The sequence below is a fragment of the Lichenostomus cassidix genome, chromosome 19, assembly GCF_008360975.1.
Source record: "Lichenostomus cassidix isolate B80296 chromosome 19, HeHo_3.0, whole genome shotgun sequence".
Taxonomy (NCBI): domain Eukaryota; kingdom Metazoa; phylum Chordata; class Aves; order Passeriformes; family Meliphagidae; genus Lichenostomus; species Lichenostomus cassidix.
Genome location: NC_139499.1, coordinates 2,377,814 through 2,397,756, shown reverse-complemented (window position 1 = coordinate 2,397,756; position 19,943 = coordinate 2,377,814). Strand labels below are relative to the sequence as shown.

General features: G+C 47.8%; 2 protein-coding genes across 13 annotated transcripts in view; one reads left to right on the top strand and one right to left on the bottom strand.

The window, feature by feature from the left end:
- Nucleotides 1–291: 291 nt before the first annotated feature.
- On the bottom strand, nt 292–6,257 carry SBDS (SBDS ribosome maturation factor). Its single transcript, XM_085078821.1, has 5 exons — nt 6,130–6,257; nt 5,330–5,459; nt 3,904–4,104; nt 3,188–3,352; nt 292–2,569 (listed from the first exon to the last, which is right to left on the bottom strand). The coding sequence occupies exons 1-5, from the start codon at nt 6,255–6,257 to the stop codon at nt 2,441–2,443; spliced, it is 753 nt and encodes a 250-aa protein (XP_084934947.1). The 3' UTR covers nt 292–2,440.
- Nucleotides 6,246–19,943, top strand: part of LOC146428930 (S-adenosyl-L-methionine-dependent tRNA 4-demethylwyosine synthase TYW1-like) — an 89,614-nt gene continuing 75,916 nt past the window's right edge. For 7 of the 12 annotated variants that reach the window (XR_014855862.1, XR_014855859.1, XR_014855860.1 and 4 more), the window contains exons 1-7: nt 7,181–8,150; nt 8,311–8,459; nt 9,095–9,235; nt 9,773–9,874; nt 10,638–10,832; nt 12,168–12,449; nt 13,358–13,465. Coding sequence is in view for 6 of the 12 variants with exons in the window: in XM_085078814.1 (XP_084934940.1) it covers nt 8,325–8,459; nt 9,095–9,235; nt 9,773–9,874; nt 10,638–10,832; nt 12,168–12,449; nt 13,358–13,465 (963 nt within the window). In the remaining 6 variants the exon portion in view is untranslated. Of the gene's footprint in view, nt 6,373–7,178; nt 8,151–8,292; nt 8,460–9,094; nt 9,236–9,772; nt 9,875–10,637; nt 10,833–12,167; nt 12,450–13,357; nt 13,466–19,943 lie in introns of those variants that run through there. The other 5 variants (XM_085078815.1, XM_085078819.1, XM_085078817.1 and 2 more) reach the window with 5 other exon arrangements.

Genomic DNA, 19,943 nt, shown 5'->3' with positions numbered 1-19,943 from the left:
TGATTAATGAGCTCTTGGAGGGGGCAGAGCAGCACTCCGGCTTTGTCTTCCATCGCTGTGGCAGTGGCAGTTGTCACCTGCCCAGTCAGGGACCATTCTGAGCCCTACCAGGAACAGAAGGACAATTTCAGGGAAAGCACATATGCATGTCCATCCAAACACACCAGCACTGCTCTCCTGGAAGCTGCCAGCCTATTTAAATGCCCACCTCTTTGGCAATTGCAGTTAATTAGCCAGGAAATAGCTGTGCAGGGAGTTATGCTCTTGTTGGAATGGGCAAACACAAACCAGTTACCAATCCTGAGCTTTATTCTGATGCTCACCATACATTCTTGCCAAACTACAAACATGACAAGAAATGCCAGCATGTACGTTTATTTGTCCATAAATAAACCCAAGCTCCCTCTACCAGAGAAAATCTTTAATGTTTGGATTTGCAGAAAAGGATTTTATAAAGAAATTGCCTTCCTAGCACTGAGCTCATGAATCAGCTTAGATTACGGTTCTGTAACTCCAGATCTTTAACCTGCTGCCATCCTGTTGTTAAACATGGCAAACCAGGGAATTCATGAATTGTGAAATTAGATACTGACACAATATCTTCTAAGGCCGTTGCATGATGTCTCATTTGCATATTTATGAATTGCATGTTAGTGGTAATTGTCAGTGACAAGCTAAATATCAACTTGATCATCTTCAGTGATCTTCAACCCTGCATTTCCTAGGCAGCATTTAAATACCCAGGGGACAAACAAAAGCATTTTAAAATGGATAAAGTGGTTCAAGAATCTGTTTTGCCTGTCCTCAGCAAAACACAAGCTCTAGAGAGGCAGATCCTCCCAAAATACTGCTGAAGGAATTGATTCTGGCCTTGCCCAAGTGCACATCAATTGGCTGCTGCAGAAATCTGCTCCCAAGGGGCAGCCCTGGACTGAGGATCCAGCCCTGCAGCCACCTCATGTGCCAAACCTCCCCTCCTCCAGCTGACTTCCACCCTCCCTGATGGAATTCCAGAAAATTCACAATGAGTTAAAAGTGGAGAGCAAAAGGTCAGGAGTACAAACTCATCTGTTCAACTGTCATATGAGCGGAGTCTCTGGAAGGCAACAGCAACCAAAGAGCACCACACTCACCTGGGAGAGATCTAATCCCTGGCTTGCCCACAGCTCCTCACCTGCTGCCTACTATCTGCATGGAAACAGGAATGTCATATTAAAGGCTCCTAAAATTCCTGCTGATTTAGCTTTTAGTCACTGAACTGTATCTGCTTTGCCTGCTGGTTTGTATTTTTAGTATCTCCTTCCCCCGTTGTTGTCCTCTCTTCCCCTTTTCTTTGAAATACCTCGGTTTAACTTCAAATCATTTGTTTAACACAGCTGCAGCAAGATTTAACAGAATTAGCAAGAACTATAACCCATGCCTCAGGAGCTGGCTGGAAAGTCCGTGCATGGATTAAAGAGCAGCACAAAAAAAAAAAAAAAGACAGAGGATAAAGGACAGCTGCCAGAATTGTTCTGTTGCACTAAAAAGCAAAGGGGCACACACAAACAATTCCTGCTGGGAATTACTGTCCAACAAAAGCCTGTCTGGCTCCATGGCCAGAGGCCACCACTGCCTGTTTGAGATTGGTTTTATCATGTGAAAGCAGCAGCTCCCAAGTACAGGCTACTCCCTCAGCCTACAAAAGCACTGCCACAGCCAGGGATATCTCCTCTACTATTAACAAAAATAAGTACTTTATTTCTTTCTGTGTCTATAATATATAAATAGATGATCATTTGTTTTTATTAATGTAGCTAAATATATTCTACGAATAAGTTATTTGCAGAACATCATCTCTAAGTCAGCAAATGCTGTTACAGCCAGTGAAGGAATTCTTTATGAATGGTCCTTTGAAATACTTTAATTATCAAGCAGCCAATTATGTAAGCCCAAGTCAGTTTTCACGCTGCCAAGAGACTGATTTTTGGACATGATCCACACTTTGCACCTGTTCAGAAGTGAAAATGCAGCTCTCTGTTCTTAAGGTCCCTCTCCTCACACACAAACCCACTCCCCATTGCACTGGTCAATCTCCCACTCGACACTGACAAACCTGAAGGTACAAACAATTGGCACCAAATCACTCAAACACTCTTCAACAGCAACCCTGAAATTACAGCAAAGCCAGAGTAACCTCCTACCACACCCTAACTCAGTCCTTATTAGTGCAGCTCTGACACAAAATCTTCTTACAGGCGAAGACATCTGTAAACCAAGCAAGTGTAAAATGATAAAAAAAACCAACCCACACTGCACGGAAAAATCCCAAAGGATTAGTGTCAGAAAATATTTGGCAGCAAGAGATTGGAAAAAAACCATGAAGGCCTAACAGAAGAGAGTGGCTACACCAGTCACTTCGGGGAGGCTGTTGAAGCAGATCTGCTGCAGGAAGGTTTTGTTATTGAAGCTTTTCGTCTCCTTCCTCCACATCCTTCAGGCTGAGCACTTCCAGGGATCCTTTCCCTTTCGTCTCGCTGCGGATCAGCTCGTCGATCTCCCTGAAGCAGCCTGGGTCAATAAGGCACACCTGCAATGTCCAACATTTCATCAGTCAGCCAAGAATGTTTGAACCTCATCAGCCCCTACCCAAGGCCTAACACTCCTTTTCACTAAAACAATTCTGGTTAGTTACTGAGAAGACTCTCCAGAGTTGATAAGCAGCAATTTTTCTACAGAAGCTTTCAGTTCCAGTTCCCCATGCTGGACATGGCTTTTGCCATTGGGATTGCTGGATTCTGATCTCTTCTCATGAAGATTTTAATACCAAATTTTGTTTACCACAGACTACTTTAAAAAAAAAAATATTAATCACTTTCAAAACCCAGGCCCAAACCACCAAATAAACAACAGTAACATTCCACATATGAGAGAAACTGATCAGTGTTGCAGGATCATCACTGCTAAGAGGAATTGCACTGTGCTCTCCTTAGCTTGGAGCACCAATCTCTGGCTACCAAAGGCTGCTTCCACGCTCACCTCACAAGGATTGTGTGAAATTAAAAATTCCCAACAGCAGCTCTGCTTCAGGATCTCTGGTAAACCTGCAGTTTATCTGAACAACTTCCACCTATGACTTCATCTCCTAGTAAAATACACAGGCGTAGTTCAAATCAAACCTGAAACCCAGGGACTGCTTTTTGCTTACAATTTCCAGCTGTTCCTGGAAGTCTTCACTCTCAATAACTTTAATCAGTGGCTTGAGCTTCTCTTTCAGCTTCTTGCCCTCCTTTGCTGGCAGGATAAACCTCAGCCTCATGTGAGCACGTTCAATCTGCATGGTCTCCTTCAGCTGCCTGATCACTTCCAGGGCCTGTTGGGCAAGAAAAAGAGCTTTTACACATCTGTTTAAAAACCAGCACCCAGATCCAAATCTCAGAGCTCCTTCCTCAGCTTCAGAGCCACCTCTCAGCACTGCTCACTGGCACTCTGTTGCAGGGGGGTTGCTATCATGCTCTTCACAGATTAGGAACAGTTCTTGCTGATTGTGATTATTTCAAAGACTTTAAAACTGTCTGAAATAAAATGAAATGGTTGTACTGCAAAACACCACAAACTCACGTGGCTCAGATGCAAAGCTGATATAGCACCTCAATTAGCATAAAAAATAGACCTTTTATTTATCTTTCAGGTATATCACTGTTATCTTTTTTGCTTTCTTTCTCCCTTCCCTGAATTCTTAGCAAACAAAGTGCCTGAGTTTGAGGAGCTGCTTCTCTCCAGCACTCAGCTGCCAGATGGCTCAGTAATCCCTCTGTGGGCCTCAGATCCTGGGGCTTTGCTGATCCCTCTGTGACTGAGAACTGAGGAATTAGCCTGGATGACAACACCTCGGAGCAGGAGCTGACAGTGCAGAAATCTCACCTGCTGCTTTGTGCTCTTGTTGGGTTTGACAGAGTAGTGAATGTCCTTCATGGCCCTTTCTATGAGGATCACTGTGTAGGGTCTCTTTGTCTCGGGGTTCACACACTTGTCAGCCACGATGGTGGCGATGTCCCTGAACATCTGCTCCAGCTGTGTGTGCCGCTCCTTGTCTGACACCTGCAGCTCCCCTTTGGACAAAATCTGTGAAACAGAGAAATCAGTTAATGAACATGGTGGATTTGAAGAGTGGAAAGTCAAGTGACTTTGTTAAATTTGACAACTGCTTGAAAGGTTTGGTTAGATTTGAAGTGCTGAAAACCATAATCAAATTAATAATGTGAATCATTACAACAAACAGCACTGGAAAGGCTTCAGACAAAACAACTCACCACAGAAACACAGAACTCAGTGAGAGGAGCACAGATTTCACAGAATCATAGAATCTCCTGAGTTGGAAAGGACGCCCAGTCATCATCCAGCCCAGCTCCTGGCCCTGCACAGACACCCCAACAATCCCACCCTGTGCATCCCTGGCAGTGCTGTCCAAACACTGCTGCAGCTCTGGCAGCCTCAGGCTGTGCCCATTGCCTGGGGAGCCTGGGCAGTGCCAGCACCCTCTGGGGGAAGAACCTTGCCCTGATATCCAACCTGACCCTCCCTGACACAGCTCCAGCTATTCCCTGGGCCCTGTCCCTGTCACACAGAGCAGAGACTGGAGCTGTCCCTCAGGAAGAGCTGCAGACCTCAATGAGGTCTCCCCGCAGTCTCCTCAGGCTGAACAGACCAAATGCCCTCAGTTGCTCCTCATGAGGTCCCTCCAGGCCCTTCACCACCTTCATAACCTCCTCTGGACACTCTCTCACAGCTTTAGATCTTTCTTATATTGAGGCACCCAAAACTGCCCCAGCCCAGAGCACAGCAGGCCAATCCCCTCCCTGGCCCAGCTGGTGATGCTGGGCCTGGTGACCCCAGGACAGGGATGTCCCTCCTGGCTGCCAGGGCACTGCTGACTCAAGAGATTTACTTGAATTCTCATTACCCACAGCAAGTCAACAGCTTAAGTCCCACCAATAAGGACTAAGAATTTAGATCTGTTAATAACACTTAAGTGAGCTCTCCTAAGTAAGCAACTGACACTTTCCTTTCTCTGCATCCTTGTAACTTATCTTAGATGAGGAACTCTTCAGTGTTGGCTGTGTCCAGATACATCAGTGCATGAAAGTTGTGTGTTAGACAGAATTCTGATCAGCCACATGCATATGCAAAATTTAAAAATATATAACAGAGTTACTGCTCCTTTTTACCTGCTTTTTAACAAGCAACCCTTTCACCTACAGCAGCATTCTGCAAACATCAGTACAAACTGACCTAACTGTGTGACTACATCTTCTCACATCTTTTATACAGCAAAGTGTGTGAAACCTACCATCTTACAGATTTCTGTTTGGTCATCTGTCCCAAATGCTTGAACCAGATCCTCCTTCTTTGCCACCTGGCCTTTGGAGACATTGACAAACACTGTGTGTGTCTGCAGGACCTCATCAAGATCTTTTTCCCTAGAGATTAGAACAGGGTTAGAAAACTTAGAAAAATCCTAGAAAGGTTTGGGTTGGAAAGGACATTAAAGCTCATCCAGTGCCACCCCTGCCATGGGCAGGGACATTTTCCACTGTCCCAGGCTGCTCCAAGCCCTGTCCAACCTGGCCTTGGACACTGCCAGGGATCCAGGGGCAGCCACAGCTTCTCTGGGCACTCTGTGCCAGGGCCTGCCCACCCTCCCAGGGAGGAATTCCTGCCCAATATGCCACCTAGCCGTGCTCTCTGGCACTCTGAAGCCATTGCCCCTTGCCCTGGCACTCCACCCCTTGCCAAAGCAGCAATGCCAGCAGCAGAGCTATGTTCAGCGAGGAGAACCAGCTCCCGCAGCCCCGGGCTGGATCAGCACGGCTGGATCCTTCCATCCCCGAGCTGTCACTGCCCAGGACGGGCAGGCCGCTCCCTTCCCGGCCCCGCGCCTCTTCCCGGCCTCACAACCGGGACCGCGCACCATCCCCGGCCCCACACGGTCACTGCTGGGCTCCGGGGACCCACCCGTGCCCTTCCCGGTCCCCACACAGGCTCTCCTGCCAACATGGGGCCCCCGGGTACGATCCCCTCACAGCCCGCTCCCCACATGGGCCCTTCCCCGGGCCCAGCCGCCTCCCCGCCGCCTCCCCGGGCACTCACGCTCCGCTGCGCCAGCCCATGACCTTGTTGCGGTAACAGGCGATCTCGAAGCGCTTGCCGGCTCGCCGTGCCCGCACCACGGCCACATTGGTGAGGCGGATCTGGTTGGTGGGGGTGAAGATGGACATGGCGGCGGTTCGCGCTCCGCCCCCGGCCCGGCAGTGAATGGCGGCGGCGCAGCGCAGGGCGGAAGGGGCGGGAGCGGCGCATGGCGGCGTGAGGGCAGCGGCGGGAGCGAGCGGGGTCAGTGCCGGGCTGGGGGAGCCGCGGGGGGACGGGGTGATGGTGTGGGTGTGAGGGAGAAGCGTGGCCGGGGGGATGGAATAACCATGTGTGTGGGGCAGTAATAACTGTGGGGGGTGGTAACCGTGAGGGGAGATGTAGTAACCGTGAGGGGGAATGTAGTAACCGTGTTTGTGCGATAATAAGTGTGTGTATGGACTAATAAGTGTGTGTATGGACTAATAACTGTGAGGGGAGGATAGAATAATCACGTTTGGAGGGTAAAAACCATGTGTACGGGCTAATAACTGTGAAGGGGGGGGGATCTATAACCGTGTGTGTGTGTGTGTGGTACTAACTGTGAGAGGGTGGTGTGGAGGGAGAGGAGGGTGAGAGCCGTGGGGCTTTGTGGAGGTATTTATTAAATATAAGTGGTGTAGGGGGGTAATAACTCAGAAAATGGGGGTATTTATTAGATATGAATGGTGTAAGGGGATAATAACTCAGAAAGTGGGGGTATTTTTTAAATATGAGTGGAGTAGGAGGGTAATAACTCAGAAAATGGGGGTATTTAGTAAATATGAGTGGTGTAGGGGGGTAATAACTCCGAAAATGGGGGTATTTAATAATTGTGAGGGTGGTGGGATAATAACCACGAGGTGCAGGGGAAGGTGGGGTAATAACCATGGGGGTTTTGGGGAGTATTTATTAAATATAAGTGGTGTAGGGGGTAATAACTCTGATGAGAGGGGTTTTTAATAATTGTGAGGGTGGTGGGATAATAACCACGAGGTGCAGGGGAAGGTGGGAGTGATAACCGTGGGGAGAGATGGAAATTGACCATGAGAGGAGGAATAACCACGAGGGGGTGTGTGTGTGTGTTTATGGGGTGATAACCATAAGGGGGTGTGTGGTTGTGTAGGGGATAATAGTGAGTGTATGTGTGTGTTTTGGAGCTAAAATGGTCTTGAATATATGCAGCACCTATTGCATTTGAGGGAATTCTGCAGAGGTTAAGGGAATCCCTATAACTGGGTTTGGGGAGCACTGGTTGAGTGCTCTTGGCTCTTCTCTTTTGTGAGTCTCGGTGTTTCTCCTGGAGGGGTGAAGGGCATCTCCTCAAGCCTTGGATCTGCTAACTCGAGTAACAGACAGTACTTCTAGCCTCTTGGAAATACTTGGATTCTGTGCTCTTGACTGCTGTCTGCAAAAACAAGAACCAAGCTGCAGATGACAGTAGGAGGGTGTCAGCTGTGTTCCTCATTCAATAAATATCACAAACCAGCCTTTTTTAAATGTCTGAATATTCCATATGGAACAGATATTCCCAGATACCATGCAGGTGTGCTCCTGGCTGCAGCATTCTGTACCCTGAATGTTCTGAACCAACCTGAAACATCTCAGTTGTTCCAAATCAAACCTCACTTGCATCATAGAATTCTATGAAAGTGTTTCCAATTGAATCCAGGCTCCAGCCTGCCGTTGAAACTGTTTGTAATCGGTGTGTGACATGTAATGTGTGTAAGCAAGGGTTGTGTTTGGCAGAATGTTCTGTGGAGGTGATTCTCCCTTGGGCTGGAGCTTTCTCATTCCAGAGAGCAGCATTTCTTGGGTCTGTGTACAGCTAAGGCCAGTGCAATCCAGTGGGTGTTTCACAAGGTCTTTTTCCTTTCAGGCACTTGAACAGCACAAGTTTTTTCTGCTTTTCCTTGTAACAGAGCTGCCCCCTATCAAGTTAAAGCTCAGAGTTTCCTTCTGACAGTATGGAATGTTAGCTTGGAGCTGACACACCTGAGGAGGTGAAGGCTTCTTGATTCAATTTGAGTGCCTTGTCTTTAGCCAAAAGCTGTTTTCTGCAAAGGCTGGGGAATAGCTGATGACGTGAGACTGTGGGTACTGTGTGGTTATTTTGTGTGCGCTCATTCCTTATTCACACTGTAGGAATCTGTGACATTCCAGATTTAGATGTCTCAATGGATACATGGAGCTACTTCCATACTTGCCTGGTGTCCATATGGCTGCACAGATTTTACATCTATTCTGCTGTTGCTTTGGGGATCAGCCTTTGGATTGTTTTTCAGTTCGCCACCACCAGAACCAAAAGGAAGGTAACTGAGCCTGTCAGCACTTTTCTCTGAGCAGACCCAAAAATCTGGGTGGAAGTGAGTAGATACTGGGTAAAGGCACCCACCATGGGCCTACTGAGGATGCTGCAAATCCCAAATGCAGTTTAGTTATCTGGTTGTGATCCTCAGCCTGGATTGTTTGTGTCTGTGGGTCACTAAATGCCCTCATTGCTCTCATGTTGGGGCAGAGATCAGCTGGACATTCCTCAAACTGGGAGAATGTGTCCCCCTGGGTTGCTCTGTCCCTCCAGGTAAAACCCCTGCTTGTTTTCCCAGTGTTTGCACCTTCATGTTTTCATGATGCTAATGAGAAGGTTGGGCTGGTTTTGGGATGGGGATTAGAAGGGGAGTAGGCCATTCAGGAATTGAAAACCTCCTCGTGCAGGTGGTGAAGTTCTGCTGCAGGAGCTGGGAGGTTCAGCTTGGTGTCTCCCAGACCAGTGTGTACTGTAGCGTGGCCTAGGTCAGGAAAACAGGTCCTGCTGTGTTTGTCTGGATGTGAGAGGAACCAAAATGCTTTGACATTGCTTAGAGTAGCCCCAGGACGTGAATTTTAAATGTTCTTGGTTTGACATCCCTTGGAAAAGGGATTGAGTGTGACACAGCTCATTTCCTAGGGTGAGAAATCCCATGGGAGTCCAGCTTCCTCCAAGGGAACAGCAGCCAAACTGGGAAATGGATGTGCTCCCTCTCAGGCACAGGAGGTCCATGTTGCTGGAGTGAAGATTTTTTATGGCTCTCAGACTGGCACAGCAAAGGTATTTGTACTTCCACTGCACATCTGTGAAATTGCTTTGAAATATTGTTTGGATCCAAGAGCGTTGCTTGCCTAGAAACACTGCACTGGCTACAGATCTGGGAGTTCATCAGCATGTTCATTAGCTTGTTACAATCATTGCCCAATCATTCAAAATAAGTAAAAATTAAGTAAAAATAACAGTTTTTCCCTTCCCTTTAAGCAAAGCATGCAGTAGAGATTGGTTATGAAACTAAAAGTTTACTCTTGCAGTATAATTTAAATTTTCTAGTAGATCTTCTTAGAGAGAAGCACTGGTTTTGGTGCTTTCCCAAGAAGAAATGTAATTTTTGTGTGTCTCTGTGAAGTGATTAGTCATTATAACGTTGTGACTCTCAGCCAGAACACTTCTTTTTGTTTCAGTGTGAGGAATTGCAGTTCCAGTGTCCAGGTCTCCTGTGTCATTATTCTTCATGTGCTCAGAGAAGTCTTGTGGCTGAGCACAGCAGGGCTTGTGTGGGTTGAAGTAATTGATAACTTTCTATGTTTCTTTGTTCAGAGATTTGCCAAAGCTCTGGCTGAAGCTGTTATTTCCCTTAAATTGCCTGTGGAAGTCTTTAACATGGGAGACTGTGATCCAGAGGATTGTTTATCAGAGGAGGTGGGTATGGCATAAACATGAGTTATAACTACAAGTTTTTCCTAAGGTTGTCTTTTCCTCTTGCATTTCTCTCCTGTTAGTCTGGAAATCCCCAAAGCTTTGTGTTGAAAATTGCCTCCCTGTTATATATGCAAGTGTAGCCCATCAGCCCCCAGCAGAAAATACCTGAATTTTAAACATTTAAAAGCACCTGTAGGACGTTTTGCTGTGACAGTGACTCTGTGATGCTTCTGCAGATTTTAGAGGCTTTTCAAGTTAGAAACGCTTTGTGAGGTGTATTTATATTGAGTAATCCTTGATGGGTTTTTCTTCTGTGAATATCCGTAGTTGCTACTTGAGAGTTTTAATTAATCCCAACAAAAAGTTTTGGTGGGAACTGTGTGCTGGGAATTCCTTGGGGTGTCAGTATGAATTGTCAGCCTTTGATAGTGCCCCAAACAAACCTGTAAATGTGAGGCTGAGAAGTTTGATATTTATCCATGGATTACTTTGTTGCTGAAGGAATCTGGTCAGGAAACTACTGATGGGCTGGATGTCCAGTTCTGCTTTGCCACCATGTCCAGCTTCATGTCTCTCTGCTAATTTAAGGTGCTCTGCAGGTTGTTCAGCACCCTTGGGATTGTCACCTGCACCATCCCACCCCAACTTGTCTTTTGACTTCTCCCAGCTGCCTGGGTGTCGTAACTCTGTTTGAAAAAAAAGTTCTGGAAAACACCGTGATTTTTTTTTTTTTTTCTCTCTCCTATCCTGTTTGTGTGATCAGACAAGCAGCAGGAACGTCTGTGTGTTCCTGGTGGCCACCTACACGGAGGGACAGCCACCAGAGAGTGCAGCCTGGTTCTGCAAGTGGCTGGAGGAAGCAGCCAATGATTTCCGTGTTGGGAAAAGCTTCCTGCAGGGCCTGAGATACGCCGTGTTTGGCTTGGGAAACTCGGCCTATGTGGATCACTACAACACAGTGAGTGTCCCCTGAGCTTGGCTTCTGCTCCTCTGGGAGCCCCAGCTGCATGAAATGCTTCAGATCTGGATGATGCTGGTGGTCTGTGTGGGAATTGCAGCTGTTGTGCTGCCTGGGTGAGGAGCTGGGTTTAGGGCATGGGCAGAATCCCAGAGCCATTGAGGTTGGAATACACCTCCAAGGTCATTGAATCCAAGCTGTGCCCCATTTCCACCTTGTCCCCAGCCCAGGGCACTGAGTGTCACATCCAGGCCTTCCTTGAGCACCTCCAGGTGTGGGGACTCCAACACCTCCCTGGGCAGCTCCTTCCAAAGCCTCACCACCTTTTCCAGGAAGAAATACCTCCTGATGTCCATCCTGGACCTTCCCTGGCCCAGCCTGAGGCTGTTCCCTCTCCTCCTGTCCCTGTTCCCTGGCTCAGCCTGACCCCCCTGGCTGTCCCCTCCTGTCAGCAGTTGTGCAGAGCCACAAGGTCCCCCTGAGCCTCCTTTGCTCCAGGCTGAGCTCCTTTCCCAGCTCCCTCAGCTGCTCCTGGGGCTCCAGACCCTTCCCAGCTCCATTCCCTTCCCTGGACACACTGCAGTCCCTCCAGGTCTATCTTGTCAGGAGGTGCCCAAAACTGTCCCCAGGACTGGAGGTGCCCCAGCAGTGCCAGCACAGTGCCCTGCCCTGCTCCTGCTGCCACATCATTGCTGCTACAAGCCAATGCTGTTGGACTTCATGGCCACCTGGGCAGTTCAGCTTTGAAAGTTTTGGTTTTTAAATGGGAAATAAATCCCACAAGCACTGAGAGGTGTGGATAACACATTTGGTAAATCCTTACTGAGTTCATTTCCCACCTTTGAAAGCTTTCTGCAGTCACCAAGGGCACAGCACTGTAAACCCTCTTGCCTGCTGCCTTTAGTTTTTAAACTTGGCTCCTTTTCCTGATGTGGATTTTAGCTTTATTCCCTGATGTAAACTGTGACAGTATCTCTGCCTGGTCATTGGTGTCACTTCACCCAGAGAAATGGCATCATGTGTCACCAGCTTGTGTTTAGAGCTTGGGCCATGTGTTACACAGGTGACCAATCTGACCACAAGCACCATGCAGAGCAGCCTGTTTGCAGAGCCCATCCCTTCACACCAGGGCTGGCAGAGGGGTTTTCCAGTGAGGTGTGTGGTGGTGTTGAGGCTGTCTGTGCTGAGCCAGCACCTGAGAGGGACTCCCCAGTCCCTGCCCTGCAGTGCCATACAGATCAGCAGCTCTATTCCCAGGGCTGATCCTTGCTTTTTGGTTGTCTGTTTGACCTTGGCCTTGGTTTAACTTCCTTTCCAACCTTTCCCCTGTCCTAGGTTGGAAGGAGGGTTGACAGGTGGCTGTGGATGCTCAGTGCCAGCAGGATCATGACTCGAGCTGAGGGGGACTGCAACGTGGCCCAGAGCAAGCATGGCAGCATCGAGGCTGACTTTGAGGCCTGGAAGGACAAATTCCTCACTCGGCTCCAGGTGCTCTGCAGAGGGGAAAAGAAGCCCTGCAGTGGGAAGTGCAAGAAAGGGAAGTGCAAATCTTCAGGGAAGCAGAGCAAGGAAAGCTCGGATCATGAACATGGGACATCAGAACATGAGAATACTGAGGTACAGCCAAAATCTGTGAGGTCTTTTTTTGATTTTGAGCACTATTTGACTTCTTCCTCCTGCAGTCCAGAGGGCTGCTGTGGGAGCCTGATGCTTGTTCTGGAACAGAGGGAGAAGAGGGGTGAGAGCCCATGGCAATGACAAGTAGAATGAGCCATCCAAAAGGACCAAAGGGTTAGTGATGGACACAGGCTTGATGGCATTTGTGTGGTGAAGGAGTCTTGCTCTCCTTCAGAGCAAGACTCACAGATGTGACAGGGAGCCAGGTGACAGATGCTCCAGGGAGCCAGGCTGGGCTCTCAGCAGAGCCTTTGCCTTGTCCCAAGGCTGAGGGAACCATTCAGTTCCCTGTGAGTTGTTAACCTGCTTCTACTTCAACCTGGTGCAGCTCAGCTGCTCTGCTTCCATCTCAAGGTTTTCCAAAGGCAGCTGGGGAGTGTTATCTGAGCAAGCCCTGTATTTCCTTTGTGTGTGTGTCTGCCTGTAATCATTGGTCTCTTCTGGAGTGTTTCTTGATTGCAGATTTTGACTAAGAAATCCTTTCTATTGCTCTCCAGTGCAAGACCCAGAGCTGCTATGGCACTTTATTCCTCCCTCAAGCCTTTTACTGTGGGCTGGAAATTATTGCTGGGTTGAATTTTGTAGGAAAGTAAGCGGTTCTTCTGGCTGGATTTGGGACTGCTGGCTGCTGCAGGGCCAGGAGGAATAAATCAGACTGTCAGCAAGGCAGTCTTGGAGAGTTTAAAGGGGTTCAGGGTTCCATATCCATTCTATGAGTTTTTGGTAGGCTATTCCTTTTTTTCAGTGGTCTTTACTGCTGAGGAGAGCTCATTTCAGTGTTTAGATGAAGGTCTTATGTTTAACAGTGAGATAAATTCCTATTTTTTTTTCTCTGCTCCTTCCCACAGGCAGAGGAATTGTTTGAAACCAGTAGCGAGGAGGAAGCTGGAGGCACAAATCCTGTCATTGATGTTGAAGATCTTGGCAGTGTCATGGGCCACATGAAGAAAGCAAAGGTACTGCTGTTAGAGGGGGTATGGAATGGTCAGGTCTGGGTCACTGAGCAGTTGGATTGATTAAAATGTTACTGGCTGGATTTGAATCTTGGAGGTTTTGGTTAGAGGAGAAGGGAAGGGGTATGGAATGAGATGATCTCTAAGGTCCCTGTCAATCCCAGCTGCTCTGTGACTGAAAACAGAGCAATGTCCTCAGTGGTCTGAGCTGGGATGTCACTGCTGGGCCACCTGAAGCCAAGCCATGGCCCACAGCAGCCTGTGTGCTTGGGAGGGCAGGAGCTTAGCAGGGGAGCATGGGGATCTCTGTTCTTCCCCTTAGGGAGGGGAAGTAGGTAAATCAAACCCTTGCTGCTGTTTGTAAGCAACTCAGTGAGCAGAGCAGCCCCAGTGATGGGGACAAGGCTGGCTGCTGTGGGAGGGCTCTGTCCTGGGGCTGGTATGGGGCTGTGCACTGCAGCTTGTGAGGGAATGGTGGGGGGTGATGCCTTAAAAGCTGGTAAAAATGAGAGGCAGACACAGCAGTATAGGGAAAAGGGAATTATCTTGGTTTAATAGGATCCTTTGGTGCACAGCTCGTCAGAGGTGGAAACACTCTGAGCAGCACCCTGTGTACAATGTGTGTACAATTTATGGAGCTCACAAATTAGCAATAAGAAACTTAACAAATGAAGTAATTCTCCTCCTATTCTAATTATCCTACTCCAAGTGAGACTACAGCCTAGTTTACACAACCATGTTCCAGAGAGGAGGCTCTGTCCAAGGTTGGAGCCTCTAGTTTTGAGATAGTTATGAATGTTTCATCTTCCCCCACAGAGAAGCCCAAACTGAGCTAAATACCAGAGTACAGGAGTACATGTAGGGCTAAGGTACAAGGAGTGTTTGTGAAGGGTGCAAGGAAAGGGAAAGGGTATAAAAATGTATAAAAAGAAAGGACAAAACACTATCAGGCATCAGGGGAACCTTTTGGCTTCCCTTTGGAGGGAGAAAAGACCACAGTTCCTCATGGAAAACGTTGCTCCTGTCTCGTCTCTCCTGCGCTCACCACTAGAGGTCAGCGGCCAAAAGGGAACCGCGTGTGCTGCAGCAGCTGCTGCTCCTGGGCGGCGCTTCAGCCCTGCCAGGGGACATGGTGACAGCCAGCGGTTTTGTGAGGGATTGGACACTGGGCTTTCACTGACTGACGGAATATGGCAGCACCGTGATCGAGGAGCGGTGTAATCCAGGAAAAGCACATATCACAGTCCAGTTCACAAATAAAAAGTGAACACAGCAATAAAATACCTCCTGCTTTTCACTGGAAGAAGTCAGTGCTGAAGTCAGCGTGGTGTGGGTTTATACACAGGCAGGGAAAGTTCACTGCCATCTGGGTGAGACAAGATCCAAGCTGCTTTCTGCTCAGCCTTCCTGTTGCTGTCCTGGAGCAGGGAGAGGGCTGGTGTTGGATGTACTTGTGTTCTGCAGTGAGTTGTGTCTCTGTGCAGACCAGGTTCCTGTGGCTGTGACCCAAGTGCCACCCCTGATCAGAGGGGCAGCTGCTGTCTGAGCACAGACACTCAGCTGGAGCTGGAAGCTGCAGGTGTTGATCCTTTGAGTGTTTATTTGGAGCAGCTGGCACAGTTGTTCTGCTGTGAGAGCTGAATGCTGTCCTCTTGCCAATGATTAAATCCTGAGAGGGCGAGTGTTGGTGTGGGCCTGAGAGTTCACACTGTGTGTGCATGAAGTGCACCTCTGTTGAAGTCCTGTCCTCTTTGTGGGCTCTGAGTCTGTGCAGGGAGAAGTTTCCTGTGCCAGGTGAGTCGTTCTCCCTGTGGCCATTTTAGCCATTTTCCCTCCCATGGGATGCTGAACTGTGTAAAATGAGTGTGACACTGTTGTTTTATGCTGGGGTAACCTGTTGTCCTGCAGGAATCCTTGCCCACACAGCTGAGTGCTTTGGGATCTGAACTAGTCACACACAAGTGAGCAAGTCTGAGAGAAACTTGTGTATTTTCAGGGTTATATCACAGACAGTTCTTGATCCTCAGGGTTCCTTGGGTTTGGAATGTGCCTGACACTTTCTAGCAGGAGTTTTGTGGGTGCCAGTGTTGGGTGTTCACCCCTCTGTATATGGGAGGTGGAGCAGCAGGTTCTGCCTTGTGCATTACAGTTAATTTGAAATGGTTTTGGGGCCAGCTTTGATCTCTTCTGCACGAATTGCCTCTTGTGAGATTCACTAGAAGGTAAGACAGCTGTGCAGGCACAGTTAGTCAGAATTCCTTGTTGTCCTGCCTTTTCTGGATGGCAGAGTGAGGCCGTGGAGGTGAGTGGATCTAATAAAGGCTTGCTCACATCTCTGCAGGTGATCCTAATTTAATTTTGTATCTGTCCTTTGTTGTCTGACTTGATGGAAATCAAGGCTGAGTTTGGTTTTACAGATTTTTCCTCCCATATTCTGCAGGTTCATTGCACTTTGGAAAGTAAACTATTGTCAAAGGGCTTGAAGCAGGTATTGGATTTTTGCAGCTGTTTGGATCAGACAGATGAATTCAGGAGTTCCAGGGCAATGCCAGAACCTCTCTTCCTGCTTGAGTTGTAGCTGTTACAGACTCTGAGTTAGAGATGAGATGGATTTTCAAAGAGCTGCTGAGTGTGAAGTTACACAGTTCATGGTGATGCTGCCCTCTGCACACCTGAGCCCAAACTGGCACAAGGTTGGGTATATATTGGTAATATATTCAAATATATTAACTGATAACTAATCCCACAGTGAATTGCACTGGAGTTTACCAAATTTCATAGCATGTGCTGATGGTTTCTAATGGATTTAAGAACTAGGTGGACTGTTGAGGTTTGCATTTGTGGCACACTTTGCCTGTCCTCCAGAGTTACTCTCCTGACATGGATTTATCAGAGAAAGTGAACTCTGCTGGGTGTTTGTGGTGCAAAGTGCCATTAATCACAGGGACACCAGTTCTGAGTGTGGATTGTCTCCCCCAGCTGGGAGAGTGTGATCAGCTGAAAGGATAGATCCATCTACACTCATTCCCAGGGAATGGAATGACTTTATTAACCTTCATATTTATAAACTTCAGGCATGAGTAACAGCAATAATAATATCCTGATTCCTCATTTTGATGGGTTAGGAAGCAATCAAATGAGCATATTTTGTTGACACAATTTTGAGATTAATGCTCATGTTTTCTAAAACAAGAAATGTAATGATGCTGACAGGCTCATTTACAATGTAAAGATAGAGGAGGGTGATTGGAGCACACCAAGAGTTTCCAGGAACCAAAATCTACCCCAGAGTGTGTTCAGTCAGTTTGTATTCCTCTATATCCATTTGCCACAGGGGAGTGTTCCTGGTCCCCTTGTCACTGTTCTCTGAAAAGTCACCCTGTGTTAGCCATGTGCCACCACTGGGATTGTAAATCCCACCTCTTCCAACACTTCCTAAGAGCCCTTGGAGTCTGGGGCTGCTGTGGAAACCCAAACCTTGCAGGCCTTGGATGGAGAAACTCTTAAGGAAGCTGAGTTGGATTGGACTGGGGCAGTGGGCAATGAGGTATTTAAGGGTTTACAGGCCAAGGGTCATGTGCAACTTGTGCTGCAGGTAGAAACTCTTTAGGGTAGGGAAGAATAGTCAGTGATATTTTAACCAGATGGAACAAAATTTAGGTGTGTACCTGTCAGTTAAAACTGATGTGGACCTCTCCAAAACCTTCCACTTTTAATGGGTGACAAATTCCTTTATGAAAAATGTGCCCTTATCTTCCTCAGCTGTTTCTGGGCTAGACTATGACCTGTGCTACTCTGGCTCAGAATTCACTGTGAGTCTACATTTTAAAATAAGCTTTAAGAAATAGAATTTAACTTCTTGGGGACTACTTCTGGCATTAACAGCTGGATTTGTCACAGGGACACTTCAGCCTTCTCCTTTCCTGTGTTCAAATCTTTATTCTCCAAACCCTGGCTGTTGGAATGAATTACAATTGCTAAACAATATTACAAGAGAGCTTGAGGCTTTTCTTGAGTAAGGTTTGTGAGTGATAAAAATGGGGGAAAAAGCCCAAAATAATTTTAATGTAACCTCTGGTGTGGTATGGCAGTGGCTTCCTTGGTAAAGGCCTTTGAGAGCTCTGAGTGTTTATCTGCAGCCTTTTCTTGACCACATCCTTTGATGGAGGGGGTCAGGACTGACCCTGCAGCAGCCTAGCCTCCCTGCTCACTATTTCTCACCAACTTTGTGCTCCATTTCTCTGGTGGTTTTTTTTCCCTGTGGATTTTTTCAGTCTCCTGCCTGTCTAATGGCACAGCTGAGCAGAATTCCACAAATTCTACAAATCAATGCAGCAGAGCCCCTCTGCTCTGGAGCCAGGCTGGGAGAGCTGGGGGTGTTCACATGGAGAGGAGAAGCTCCAGAGAGACCCCAGAGCTCCTGCCAGTGCCTAAAGGGGCTCCAGGAGAGCTGGAGAGGGACTGGGGACAAGGGATGGAGGGACAGGACACAGGGAATGGCTTCCCACTGCCAGAGGGCAGGGAGAGATGGGATATTGGGAAAGAATTATTCCCTGTGAGGTTGGTGAGGGGCTGGGATGGAATTCCAGAGAAGCTGTGGCTGCTCCTGGATCCCTGGCAGTGTCCAAGGCCAGGCTGGACAGGGCTTGGAGCAACCTGGGACAGTGGAAGTTATCCCTGCCATGGCAGGGGTGGAACTGGATGAGCTTTAAGGTCCCTTCCAACCCAAACCATTCTGAGATGATTCTGTGGTTTTCTAAGCACTTGAAAAATTGCTGTTGAAAGGAAATGTTCTGTTAGCCCTGAGTTCCAAGGAAAAGAAAGAAATGGAGCGCAGAAGTCTTTTATAGAGCCATTTGAAAAAAAAAATCTGCAAAAGATGGCAGGAGTGTGGAAGGATGTGTGCTGCCTGCTCTGAGTGTGAGAGAGCAGAAGAGACTGAATGGAAAATCTGACTGGTTTGAATTTGGGCACTTTGGGACACTTGTTAAATTGTATTAACTGGGTTTCAGCTGGGATTTTTGTAGCACAGAAGAAAGAAATAAAATGTGAAAATATGGCTCAGTTTTCAAGTATAAACAGTCACTTTTGGGTGGACACAGACACACTGTTAGTTTTGACTCCCTTGGTTCCTTTGAAAATTAATCTTCTTTATGGCCTGTCCAAAGAAGTCTCCCAAATCAAACAGCCTCTGGCAGGGTCCCTGAGCAGGGAGGGAATTGGGGTTGTGCTTCAGCAGCACCTTGTAAAAGCTGCCTACAGCACAGCAGTGCTGCTGGCACTCACTGCAGCCCTCTGAAATCCACTGGAGCCCTGCAGATAGACTGGGAAGTTGTGACCTGGGAGGAGTTTTGTCCTTGAGCACTTGGGCTGGTGTTGAACCTACAAGAAGATGACGTTGGTGGGATCATTTTTCCCTCTGCATTTCACAGAAGATGCACAGTGCCCTTTCAGGCTGATTCACTTGGATGGCAGCATAAGCTCCTGTCACTGCTTGTCTGCAGGAGTTTGGGATTTAAAATGCTGCTGTAAATGTCCAAAAATCTCTGCGCTGCCTTTTCAGACAAAAAGAAATGGAAAATTCCCTCTGTGAGGATGGAGCTGCAAGTCTGTTTTCCTTTGTTTAGGTGGGAGCTGGGACCTGCTGCCTCAGGATAACACCAGGGACTTTCTGTTATCCTACAGCATAGGGAGATGGAGACCTCCTCATTTAAAATTCACAGGGGTTTCTACTTTAGGAGAGAGAAGTCCTGTTTCTGAAGTTGGGGTTTTTTCTGGTTTTTTTGTTTGTTTGTTTGTTTGTTTTGTTTTTTTTGTATCAGTCAGAACTTCTCAGGGACTTTTCCCATTTTGAAGGGAGCCTACAAAAATGGAGAGAGACTATTGACAAGGTATGGAGGGACAGGACACAGGGAATGGCTTCCCAGTGCCAGAGGGCAGGGAGAGATGGGATATTGGGAAGGAATTGTTCCCTGGAGGGTGGGCAGGCCCTGGCACAGGGTGCCCAGAGAAGCTGTGGCTGCCCCTGGATCCCTGGCAGTGTCCAAGGCCAGGTTGGACAGGGCTTGGAACAATCTGGAAGGTGTCCCTGCCATGGCAGAGGTGGCACTGGATGACCTTTAATGTCCTTTCCATTTAATTCTGTGATTCTGTGACTTTAGGGCCACTTTTTGAAAGCACCTGCCCCAGTTTTTCCTTCTGCCCCAGCCAGCTGATGTTTCAGTCATGGCCAGGTGCTGCATTGCCCCATTCCCATCTCAGCTGTGCTGCTCTCAGCTCTTTGTGCTTCACTGGGCACTGCTGCCTGGGCTGGGTGTGTACCTTGTGATTATCTAGGCTCTGGCAGCCGTTTTTAATAAGATTTTCTGTCTGTTGGGCTGTTTGCTGGTTCACAGCTCACTCACTCCCCGTTCACAGTTCTCCTCTCTGCTGCAGGAGCTCCAGGCCGTCTCTGCTGCTGACTGACAGCACCGAGGGCTGT